The sequence below is a fragment of the Lissotriton helveticus genome, chromosome 12 (assembly GCF_964261635.1).
Source record: "Lissotriton helveticus chromosome 12, aLisHel1.1, whole genome shotgun sequence".
Taxonomy (NCBI): domain Eukaryota; kingdom Metazoa; phylum Chordata; class Amphibia; order Caudata; family Salamandridae; genus Lissotriton; species Lissotriton helveticus.
In genome coordinates this window covers 185,029,535-185,042,871 of record NC_136073.1, presented here as the reverse complement: position 1 = coordinate 185,042,871, position 13,337 = coordinate 185,029,535, and the positions used below count along the sequence as shown (strand labels likewise).

The following is a 13,337-nucleotide window of genomic DNA, read 5'->3' as shown; positions in this document are numbered from 1 at the left end:
CGTTGAGATCCTCACCAGTGAATAGCCGCACTTTACAAACCCTAATTGATCGGTGTCAATTCATGCATTGGAGGAAATGCACTAGTCCTGATCTGCATAGCAGCGGCAATGAGTCAACTGTGATGAGTGAAGAGCAGGGATGAGTGAAGAGCAGAGATTTAGCACCATTGTCGGGGATGCCGAGGGAGATGTGGGGAGCTTGTGCAGAGGTGGTTGCGAAGGCGATGCGTTGAGCCAATCCCAGCAGTAGAGGCGATGCACCGGTTCTGGTCCACACAACAGGAGCATTGTATTGGTTCTGGTCCAGGCAACAGGAGCGATATGACTGTTCTGATCCACACAACAGGGGTGATGCTCCATTTCTGATCCATGCAAGAGGAGTAATGCACCAGTTTGGATCCACGCAACAGGGGCGATGTGCCGGTTTGACACAGGGTGCGTGGGTTTTGCTGAAGCAGGCACCTTAGGCTCACTCCCAAATGTCCAAGACTGGAGAGACACCACTTAGCCAGACAGACTCACAGATGGCAGAGTCCAGGTGCAGAAGCAGGTAAGTTGGAAGTATTTTATGTCCATTAGATTTCAGATCAAGAGGCCATCCAGCTAGCCCTTGGAGTCAATCTGGGTTCAACTGATGCAGGTCCAGTCCTTCTCACCCAAGCAGGAAAACAGCAAGGCATGAGTCCAGCAAAGCAGCAATCCAGCAGACTGGGAGTCCTTCAGTAGCACAGCAGTCTTTCTTTCTGGAATACTCTTCACAGTCCGGAAGTGTACTTAAGTGGTGTTTTCAGAGGTCCGGTAGTGATACCAAGTTATACCTTTGAAGTGGGGGAGACTTCAAAGACAGGTCTTTGAAGTTCCCAGAGGTCCTCCCTTACTGCCCTGGCTCCATATTCACCACAGGGGTATGTAGCCGTTTGTGTGGGGACAGGACACACCCTATTGAGATGTAAGTGAGGCTGGATCCAGCTCCACCCACCCATCCTTCCAGAATGGTCCATTAAGTCACACCTAACCTCCCATTGTGTGTGGCTGTCTATGGGGAATACACAAACCCCAATGGTCACCGCTCCCAGATGTGTATCAGAGACAGGAAGCAGGCACCAAATGACTAAGGTAAGAAATGCAATATTTCGAAAACTGGCCTTTTTAGAACTGCAATTTAAAATCTGATTACACCATGAGTTGTGCGTCTCAATTTTGATTCCCAAGACACCAAACTTGAAAATTCTATCTCTTCACAATTAGGGTGTACACTTAAAGGATACAATATGGTAATCTGGATGTTATCCTAAGGGGGAGATAGGCCATGCAGTGGTGAAAAAGATCTTGGGAGTTTTTTTACCACCAGGATATGTAAAACTTCGAATAATATGCCCTGCCTTTAAAATACAATGCACCCTGCCCTTTGGGCTGGGGTGACGTATATGTATAAAAAGAGAAGGTTTGGGTCTGGAAAGAGGGTTATCCTGCCAGGTCGAAATGGCAGTTTAAATAGTACACTCAAGCTGTGCAATGGCAGGCATGAGCCATGGTTTGAGGGCTACTTAAGTGGCTGGCATAATCAGTGCTGCAGGCCTACCAGTAGCATTTAATTTACAGGCCCTGGGCACATGTAGTGCACTTTACTCGGGACTTATTAGTAAATTAAATTATCAATTGGGATAGGCTAATTTTACCATGTTTAGGTGAGAGATCACAAGCACTTTAGCACTGGCTAGCAGTGGTCAAGGGCACAAAGCCCTAAAGCAAGCAAAAACGAGGTCAGAAAAATGGAGGAGGTAGGCAAAACGTTAGCGGGAAGGCCACCCCAAGGCTGTCAGGTCTAACAGATTCCATTATTTTTTTCCATACTTGCCGATCTTTCAGCAACATTGATTAAAACATTCTGAAGGTGTTACAGTTTATGCCTGCCAATTTAACTAAATGTAAAGATACAACTGTAATGTTTGCATTCATTTGACGTTGGGTGCCTCCCATCATACCCAGTAGTTAAATGAAAGATATGGGCAAAGTAGACCGGGTTTCTAACATAGGACAAGGAAGTCTAGAACTAGACTTGATTTTTAGGATAACCCCGACTACGTGACTCTTTTACTTTTCGAAGTATTGTATGTTAACGTATCTTACGCTGATATGTTGAAAACATGCACTGGATCCAGCCGTCCTGGAACTGCCTGGAAATGCTTTACACCTATGGTAGAGACTCATTACATTGTTGTGTGGAAGGATTTGAAAGTAACCAATTACGAATTTACATTGTGTAGATACTATTATCTGAAACCACTATAGTGATTTTACAATTGGGTCCTAGAGCAAATGTCAGAGAACCGAAGACCCAAAAATGCAGATGTTTCTAACTGTTACCAAAGCTAAGTGAACGCTACTTTTATGACAAACAATATATTCTAAAACAGATGTATTTAAGAGAAGAGCTAAATTTGTTAACCCCCTGTACAATCCTAAAATAATATACAAACAAGCCTGAAATTTATTCAAATTTAAAGAAGCAAAACATGACCCAATTAGAGAGCTACACTTATTTGCAAATCCCACAAATCTCCAACTTCTATATGGAGTGAAGCTATCTGGCGTATCAAGGATTTATTCCATTAAATCTACTGGTTAGCAACATACAAACAAACATTTATTGATCTGCTAGAACAAATCAAAAGTCAATTGTTCTACCCTAGGGCTGGATTACATGGTCGTTTTACGCTGCCTTTCAAATCAACCAATCAGCCAAAATAACTCAATTTTAATTGTTTGATCACTGCAAAGATACAAATTTAACCTGAATATTGGGAAACATGTTTTCGCCCTGGTCAGTCAGTTTTATTGATGCTATGCTGTGCAGGTTTCGTTGCGAGTAGGGTTCCCTTGTTCTTCCCTTGTGCAGGTTTATAAAGCACGTAGCTACCCAAAGGCTTCCCAGCGCTGAGAGAAAAAAAGTGCATCCTTAATTCAAGAGCTGATGCCTATTTAAGTAGTGAGGATACAGTCAAGTTTTGAGCATTTTTCTAAACTATATCTCATTGGGTTATATTCTTAATTCTTTTGGTATAGAATTCCATAGTTTGGGTTACGTCTGGATCTATGAACATGTGAACCCTTCAGGAGCCCTACATTTGAAGATCTTAGATTTCTATTGGGGACATACGCTGATAGAAGGGCCATAATCAAGGGAGGTCCTTTATGGTTCGTACTCCTGTGGGCCAAACAAAGGGCCTTAAACGTTATCCTTTCCTCCACTGGAATCTAGTGCAGGGAGAACAAAGCACTTTTCACAGAGGAATGTTTGGGTAGCTTGTAGATGGTGCTTGCCGCCACATTTTGAGCCACCTGAAGTCACTTGGTGACCGATGTAGGAGATCCCAAATACAAGGAGTTTCCGTCGTCCAGGCCGGGGAGAATGAGCACCTGAACTACAATTCTCCTAGATTGGGGGAAGTAGATCCAGAATTTTTTGAAGAATTCTTAACAAGGCAAAGCACGAGGTAGTCCATTTTTTGGCCTAGACTTCCATCGTTGGAGAACTCTCCAACCACAAACCAGTTTATTGGGGAGGAAGGAGAAGGTCCTAGGCAGTCCGGCCAACCGTTGCTGGGGGGCTAGAGAGACCACCAACTGCATGTCATCAGCATAAGACACCAATGACACACCAAATTCCTTAACAATGGATGCTAGTGGTCACACATAAATATTAAATGGTCCAAAAGTATAGAAATATAGATGGTTTAAAGTACCCCAAAATGTTGCAGTGTAAGGGGTCTATAGTGTCTAGACTGAACATTGGTTTGCTAGTCCTCCAGCAGTTATTGGTACCACTGCCATGTGTGGTTCCGAGCAGAATTACCACAAGATCATGAGTTTGTCCCTCAGGGTCACTTGTGAAAGGGGGAATTACTGGGACATAGGGAACACCACAACAGATTCCTGAGACTGTTCTCCATTTTGCCATGTATCACAAAGTAATATTTTGCATAATTTCAGCAGGCAACATATTCAAGTGAAACACACTGACACAGCGATAGTCCTGTGGGATTTGCAATTCAAAAGAGGTCAGGTGATCTATATTCCAGCTCCATCAAGATTACCAGGCAAGGGTAATAAGGGCCTATGTAGTCGAACTCTTATTAGAACACCCGAAAAATTTCAGCATTTCGAATTACCTTTCTCTGTTCTCATGTAGTAGGACATGCAGGTAATTTGCTTCTAAATTTTACAGTGTAGAGAAAAAAATTTCCCTTGACTCAGATCTGCATCTCTAAAAATCACCAACAATATGCATTCTAAAATGTTGCTTTGTTTGGTGATGTCAGCTGGGGTTTTTTGGGTGTGTTTTGACATCTTTCACTGGACGGCCATTGTAAAACACAAGGCGACACACAAACAGAGATGTGTGGCACTTAACAGTACTCATGCACTTAACAGTACTCATGCGTATGATAGTTTTATCTTCAAAAACAAGAAGAGCTGCATGAGAAATCAAGGCTTCATTGCACAGCGCAAGATCAATTCACTTATTTGGTCTTTGATCACATTTCACAGCCACTACTGATGCCTACACACGAAGTATTAGGTGACATTTTTTTTAAAAGCCCTTCCAGGAATATTACAGCCTGCCCTGAAGAACTGAGCACCACTTCAAAAAATGTAATTTAAAATTCCCCTTTTATTTAGATATTTTCTTTGCATAATTGGTTCTTCGCCATTACTTAAATGAATCTCCAAACAGACGACGCACAACGAAGAGACATCTCCCCATGACGGACAACTCAATCAGCAAACATGCCAGCAAACCCCCAGCTCTTTGGTCTGCAGTGAATAAATATGCATAGTTTTATGGCGCGTTGACAAATAGCCCATCAATGTAATTAAAGCGGAATTGCGAGTCCCGCTGGGCTGCGCCACATATCACTTGATGCGGACAAATACGCTGGAAGAGGAGCATATGGGAAGAGCCCAAGAATTGAACATGATAGTCCCAGGCTTGTATGAGCAGCCGTCGCAGAAGTCACATCAATAAAATCCAACATTTGTCAGCCAGACCATCTGGACCCGGAGCCGCGGAGCCGCCAGGGGCGCTTTAGATGTTCGGAGATGCATTGTTTTGCCGCGAGAGCGGAGCCGCGTTTGTGCGCGCGCGGCGCGGGCTTTGAAATAGGCAAATGTCTGATCCCAGACGCGCAGTGTGGGCTCAGAAGATACTTAATTAAATACACATAACTGCAATCGAGCAGTCGACTGCTGCGGCATTCAGGGAGTCAATTCATCGCAGGGCTCACACCGGCTCGAGGAATTGTTCAAATCCGCATTAGCAGTGGGTGTGCAACATTGAGACGCGGCCCTTATAGTCAATCCCACCGTCCGCTAATGGCATAACTATTCCGTAATTATATTTTCTAAGAACTCCCGCCTCTTTGCATTCCATCGCCATTATAAACTACAGATGGCCCTACTGCGTTAATAACTGTTGTTGGGAAACGTATTGCACTGTTGCCATATCATGTTGCCAGCGTGAATTTGGACAGATTATATCAATATTTTGATATTGCGGTTCACTTTCGCCAATTGACTTGACCGCTAATTTGAGTTTCATGTGATGTGCTGTCAGAAAAAAACAATCATTTTGAAATGCAAAGTGGTCTCCGGGGGTGCGATTTGGAAGTGGGGTCTGAGAATTAGAATACTGCACATGGGGGCATGGCCAGCCGCCTCGGTGTGGTTGTCGTGCACACGTGAACCGAATATCTCAGTAAATTCAAGTATACATGCATTCCTTAAAGTGACAGGAGCAGTACTCAATTTGAGCCGATGGTGTCTGGTGCTCAACACCCCACTTGTCAACACCAGCGCGTGTCTGTCTAATTTAGAGAGGACCACAAGAGCAGTTAATTGTTAATGTAATATACATTAAAAATGACTATTACATGCTGCCCAATTATCCTATAGCTTTGGGGCCCGAATTATTCTGATTTGTCACACATGCATGAGTGTGATGCTTAGCAGGGCCACTGTGTGGTGCAAGCTACAGTGGCCTCCTGACGAGAGTCCTAGCACTTATATCCCTTTTCATTTTATTTTTACAAGTTAAGCACTCTACAGGGCACTGATAGTGTTCACCCAATCTGGAGCCATTGGGTCTCATTAGGAGCTGTGCAAAATTGTGATTCTGCGGGTTGTGGAATAACACCCAGCACTGATTCCACAGGTTGTTGAATTACCACCCTGCACGACTACAAGTTTTACCGGGTGCAGTGTCTGCTTATATTCAACCTACCGAAAGAGAATGGAATAGATCCCGGAATCAACATCTCCCAATAAATACGTCCTTCATATTCCAGATTCAGGCACTCAAAGTTGTGATCGTCCGACACAGGCTGCAGTTGTAATACTGCACATAAAAATACGAGGCCCTCTGTGCAGAGTGACTCGTAATTAGATACATTGTTGGAAGGAAACATCTCTTTTTTCCTAACTTGCGCTTTACTCTTTCCTCCTCTCTCTTTCTCTTTCCTCTATTATTCTTCTCTTAACATCAGTTCGGTCAACGATGCTTCATCGGTTAAATTCGCTTATTCCTGTTATATCCTTCCCTTAATGTGTACTTAAAAGCTTATAATAAACCACTAATTTCAACAATATTTTAATGTAATGTACCGAATTCTGTTCTATATACTAGATACACACTCCAATTGCCTATTGTTGCATTGCCTTCTTTTAAAAGGATGCTTAAAAAAAAAAAGTAATTTCATGCAGAAAAAGGACAGTTTCGATAGATGTTCAGAGAAAACAATAACAAATAATTTCATTGTTGTGCATGGACATTAATTGGGGAATGCCGGGTGAAGAAGCATCTTCCCCTTCTTTTTACTTTCGTACCCCAGCACAACTCTTGCTACCATTCACAACAAAAGTTACGAAGGGAGCAGCAGAAACATAAAAAAATGGGGCACCAAGAGCTCAGTTTACTTTTTGTACTTTGCATTCCTTGCCCTCTTCTTCTAGACTCTCGGCAGGAAGTAAGTGGTTGCTTTGGTGCTGAGGAAGGGACAAAGGGTCAAATCTTCGACGTCATTGGGGAACTAATGGTACATAATGGCACTTTTCCTACCCTTGCAATTTCGTGAATCTACTTCAATAAAGTGATGTGTCCAGTGGCCTTAGTTTTACCGCTTATGTTTTTCGAAATGGAAAAAAATGTGGATGTGCTTTTAGGAAATGAACTGTCTGCGGGCATAGATGGCATTTAATGTAGCAGAGCATTTACCAAGAACACCCAACAAGTATTAAAAGATACAAGTACATTTTGGGAGCTAAAGAAGATAGCTCAGGATACTTGTCTGCCTGAAATATGGTAGGAATGAGTTTTGCGTCTCCTGTAGGGCTGTACCTCTGAAATGGCCCATAGTATAGCAACTGGAACTAAGTTTCCTTTGAGGATCAAATAACGGGGAAGGGATAACTAAACCATGTTGTGAGGAAAGGCCAAGTATGAGGCATCATTTGGCTTGATCTAGGTAGCATTTTTGGCATTTCAACACAGACACAAAAGGCACCCAAATGATGTGCAAATACAAAGGGTTCTTAGCAAAGAAAATTATGATTATTCCTCATATTCCGAAGAAAATTTTGTTACCAGCATATATTGAGCTTGCCTTATATTGAAGCACTGAATAACATTTTATCCATTCAAACTCCTAAAGTAGAATAGTTGGTGTTAAAGATACAATGTTGCAGTCAGCAGAGAAAAGGTTTTTTGCAGACACTGCTTGACAAAGGGGGCCGCCTCTTCTCTGCATAAATCCATTATGTAGTAGAAGTAGTTTTCTATTTTGGGGTTTATGGGTGCTGTGACCTTACTATGGGCTCCTGTGAGCACCACTTGTCATTAAGAATCATGCTTGCAAACATTAATAATTATGCTTGCAGAACAGTATTGTACATTATAGGCAGGACTGTCTTCAGAGCTAGTTTCACCTGTTGTGACCATCTTTGTTGCCATCCCCCAATGACCTCCTTCGCCATGAAATCGTTCACTACCACTCTGCAAATGTGTCCCTCATCTCTCTAAAGCCCCTCTCTCCTACATGTATTTAACTTCTTTTATAGTGTTACCTGTTTCAATGTAGCGAGTCAGAACACATAACATCACAAACACGCATATTTTGCAGAGACAATGCCTCAAAAGTGTGTAATGCAATGTTCAAGAATTGCTACATAAGACATTCAGATTACAAGGTGTAGAAGTGATGTTATCCATACTGGTGGGCATTATATGTTACGAGTGTTTGGCCTGGAAGAACACGCACTCTGGATTTAAAGCTTAACACAGTGGTTGGGGGTGTCCTTACTAATATGAATTTAATACTATCCAAAAATAATTTTTTAGTAAACTTAGAATAATGAGAGATTGGGGAAAACTATGAGATTCTAAATCCATGCCTTGCAGTTCAAATGCTGATATTTGATTCTGGGTGATATCTCTCTTTGCTATGTTAGGGTTAGAATGTATGAACTGCAAGTAACATAAGGATAGCTGTGGCAAAAACAGTATCCCACTGGAACACCCTCCCCCTCCCCCTCATCCTACGACAAACCGAAAGCCTTCTAACCTTTAGGAGGCAACTCAAGACCTGGCCGTACGACCAGTAGCAACAGCACTTCCCCTCCCCCCACCCCAGCGCCTTGGAACCCTTGCGGGTATGTTGTGCGCTCTACAAATGGTATTGATTGATTGATTGATTGATTGATTGATTGAGCTATCTAGATAAAATATGGTTCTATGATCTGTATTTTACACATTGTACCTTTTAGGATTTGAAGGAGGCAGATTACTTCACTGGCAACTTTATGATGAGGCAAAAGTAACTTTGACTCGACAAAAATGAGATCTCGCCAGCAAATACAGTAATGACCAGACTTATCTTGCCATTTTTCAGATCCCCAGAAAATTTCTGGGCACAAAAGGAATTATGCAGCAGGTGCCTTTGACCCCATACGAATTTTCAAAATGCTGCACCCCCAGAGGTTCCGCCTTTTGCCGTGGCATTAGTCGTACCGTTCTAAAGCCGGCACTGATTATAGCTCTAATCTAAGTGTCCAATTAGCAGGCATTGGAAGATTGAAGGTATTAGACACTAGAAGAGAAGTAAAATAATGTGTACCTTTCTCTAGAGTCTGGGTTTTAAATTTAAGTTCCAAGAAAAACACATTTTTAATTCAAAGAAGCAATCATTATTTTCACCCCTTCCCCTTGTCCAGATTTTCTTCAAATATGTAAAAATGTTTTCATGTTGCAGACAAAAGTAATTCTCTAATCACTCAATTGATTACATTATTATACTATCTGGGCAAAAGTGTCAGCTTTGTCATACACATTGAGTACCTGAATTTACCAATTAGCAGCTGAAAAATAAAGAGTTCACCTTTGCATAGTGCTTGTCTGTGAGTGATTCAGTACTCCTTATTTTCCTAGTCTCTCATTTTGTACACCCCAATTATGGCAAGTTCATCAGGTGTCTAAAAGGTTACTTGGAACACTCCTCCAAGACCTCCCATGAGGTGTCTCCTTAAGTTTTCCACTCCTTGACTAAATGTTTTTTTCAGATTCACACCTAGACAATGATCAAACACAAAAAAGTGTATGATTTTCTTGATTCCCTGCACTGGTCAATGAACCTCAATGAAAACCATAGGATACATTGGAATTTGGGTGTTTTTCCAATCGTGGTTCCTTTTTTGTGTATATAGGGAGGATAGCCCGGGGGAGTTGTTTGCCTTCTCTCTTTCTTTAGTATTTTTGTAAAGCTATACAATCACCCAAATAATACACAAATAACAAAAATCAAGTAAAGTTAAGAAGTCCTCTTACATTACCTACTGCCATTACCTTTCAAAGTAGAAAGGTATATTAAAGGCGGGAATTAAGTATAGAGGCTAACCTGTTAATTTGGAACCTGAATCACAGGGCTCTTATATCAACATGGGCAATTGAAGCTTCAAACCCCCTTTTTTCCTTCTGGTTAGGGCAATGAGATTTGGGGAAGCAGTAGCGGCCCCCTTCACCACTTGTTCTGGTACTTCCAGGGTGGAGGCAGGAGGCTTAACCTCTAGCTGTGGTCTCAGTCCTAACTCTTGTACTGATCGCTTCAAACACTACACTACTGCTTACCCATATGAGGATATGCTCCTTATGAATCTTGAAGTTCTTGATGTTTATGCCATTTTATACTTTGCAGTCAGAGTTGCTGGGTGATCCTATAGTTTTGGTGCCAGAATCTACCAAGAGAATATGTCTAAAAGATGGGCTTCCCTGACAAGACCTCTGCAATCATTAGGCCCAGGTGAAAGTGACAGCAGCCCTACATCTGTGAAAAATTTGCAAGCCTTAGTAGATGGGAGGCAGGTCTGTGGTCACTCCACTTTTTTGGGAACTATATTATTCGTGAATATGTTTTTCAGCTGCAGGTTAAACTCATTTGAAGCCATTCAAACTACTTCATCAGTTGTATGTTGCCCTGGTGTTTATTAATCAGGCTGGCAAGCCAACTTATTGTCTTAACTGGCTGACTTTAGATTACCTGGGTATCAGCCAATTACTTTGTTTTAATAAACCTGCAAGAACATTTTCTTCCTTCAAAAAAGTCATGCCACCTAATAAATTTAGTCTGCATATACTGTACACAAATATGCAATTGTTAAAATGAGTCTGGGTTAGTTACTTTGCTATGGGATATCGGTGCACTTTTGTTCTGTTGAATGTTCATTCAGCACCATGTGTTTAATATATGTCTGCTACTAATACGATTTATCTGAATACGTTTTCTTCATTGCCCCTAGCATTGCTTCTTTGTTAAATAAAATACCTGGCATTGTCATAGACTATGCTTCGAATGCTTCATTAACTCACTTTGAAACAAATCTTGCTTGGCTACAATTTCCCAAACATTAGTCGTTCTCTGCCTTCCTACAATATTTATTGACACTGCCCACGGCTGATATGCAAACATTGTTCATTGGAAGCAGCCAATTGTGGGAACCTTAGCTTGTACTTTTTTAGAAACCAGTCATTGGAAAACTATTAAGAGAACTAGCCTCTTGCCCCGTCTGGAGGCACACCAAATAGTTCTGCAATGTCACATTTCATTAATAGCAAATCATATCTATTTTCTTCTAAATTTATATTTTTAATATACTTTATGTAGAACCTGTGTAAAGTCACTTACTCTATAACAGCATGCTGCTATTAATTTTATTTTAATGGTGTCAATAACTTACCTTGCCTGGCTGAACCTTGGGGAAGGGAGGTCTCTGGTTCTCTGGGATAAGAATAGGAGGAACCAAAATTGCCCTCTTTTGTCTTAACAATTCCATATTTTTGGGAAGCCTCCGTAAGTGCTGTAAAATAAACAGGTTTTCAGGTAAGAATTAGTATCCTGTACGTTTTTCATACATTTCGTAACATGTTATTAGCACAGTTCAGAACTCAGTTAGCAATATGTTCGTTTTCCTTAGAAGTGGGGTCTTCACATACATTTAAGATCTAGATCACATTAGCAATATATTTGTGGTTCTTCAATGTTCATACTAATAATGAGGCTGATCTCTTGACTCGGTTGTCTATCTAGGCAATACAAGGAGTAAGTCCAACCACAGTTCTCTTCTGTAACCCATATGTCTATTTGATGGAGCAGTATATTTGTAAAATAGTCTTGTGATCCAAAATCTGCATCTAATACACTCCCATCTTCTCTATCTTCATGGAAAGTTGCATTCTTCTGACTGGATACGTGCCAGGGGGACAATCTCTGCTACTCAGGGAGAAGCCATAAGCTAGCACCAAAATTGTGAGTTGAGGTGGATGTCAGGTTATTTTCAGCAATCACTAGCAACTCCCAGGAGCTCCTTTCAGCCATGCTGTGTCTCTGAGCTGCTCCAGTCCCAGAGTTCACTCATTCTACTGCCATCTACTCATAGATGCCCCCTGCCACCAGTACACACTTCTAACATTCTATTAAGCAGTCTGTCAGCAGAACAATCAAAATACTCAAACTGCAAACCATACACCTGCAAATAATCTGATTGAATGTCATAAATGTACCCTGCAGTATCCTATCATTTATACGCAAAAGTGTCCACCATGGAGATTTGGCATAACTCTGATGTGTCTGACTTCACTGGATGTCTTATGTTTACCTGAAGTGATTTCTAAATAAAACATTATGCCACTAATAAATTCCACTTATCTAAATAATGTTCATGTGTATGCACTGTAATGCGCAGTTATTCTGTCCAGTGTGACCACAAACTGGTAGTCTCCCAATGGACTCATACTAACTAGAATAGGAGGACTACTGAAACCACATGACTATGAGCACAAATAAAACTGTGATGATGTTCAGCAATAAACAATGTCCCAGAAGGTTTTCTATTGGAGCACTTGGCTTTTCTTTGGTTACATAGTAGCATTCAATAGCTGAATCCTCAAACTCTTTCCTGACACCTGTTCTAAAACTCTGGGGAAAATATAGAAATATCTGCAATGACCCTTCAATGGACAAGATGTGTTCAAGTCTATGTAATTCGGAATTTGAATATTGGACCTCTGCGTTGTAATAGTAGATTTGTTACTTGACCAAAATGTGTTATGTTCTGGTCAAATCAAATGCACTTCATACTTAAATAGAAGCCACATATCTGTGAAAATCTTCAATCTACCCTCAGTGAATCCTAGCAATGACAACATTACTTGGGGCTCAGAGAGCAGTTTTATTGTTTTATTACAATGCATTCCTAAAAATATCCTTAGACATAGAATCTTAAATCTAAAGCACCATGGTAATCCATAGTATTACCTTCCCTGGTCGTACTACAAAACGTCTGCAAGAGGGAATCTCTGGGAAAGCAATCCTGTGGATAACCAAGCCGCCCGGGGTAGACTGAAGAGAGCCATTTTCGCCTCCCCAGGGCTAACAGATTCCCTCCAGAATTACACCACTGTCACAAATGCCTTAAATTTTGAGGGGTACTTCCTGGAAATTAACTGATTCATCACACTGGTCTTTGTTCAAGGACATGGAGGAGACAGAGGGAGGTGACAGCTAGGCCAGATTTGGGAGATCACATTCCACTCACCACTAGACCACTCCAGGCTGTGAGAATATGCTGCAGTAGGTACTGCCACACAGTTTTTGTTTGCAATCGGGTGGGGGTTCCTGGGCAGTTTCAGATAATCCATACACAAACAAAATGCACCCAGTCTAGGGGGATCTGTCACATTGGATAGGTCACAGAACAAGAGTCTCTTAATACTAAAAAAAAGTTATGCAGGA

At 41.4% G+C, this 13,337-nt stretch overlaps 1 protein-coding gene across 1 annotated transcript in view; it reads right to left on the bottom strand.

The window, feature by feature from the left end:
• CDH13 (cadherin 13) overlaps positions 1-13,337 on the bottom strand; it is a 2,391,456-nt gene that overhangs the window by 1,673,863 nt on the left and 704,256 nt on the right. Inside the window, exon 4 of the mRNA XM_078669939.1 lies at positions 11,284-11,403. Within this exon, the coding sequence (XP_078526065.1) occupies positions 11,284-11,403 (120 nt within the window). The remainder of the gene's footprint in view (positions 1-11,283; positions 11,404-13,337) is intronic.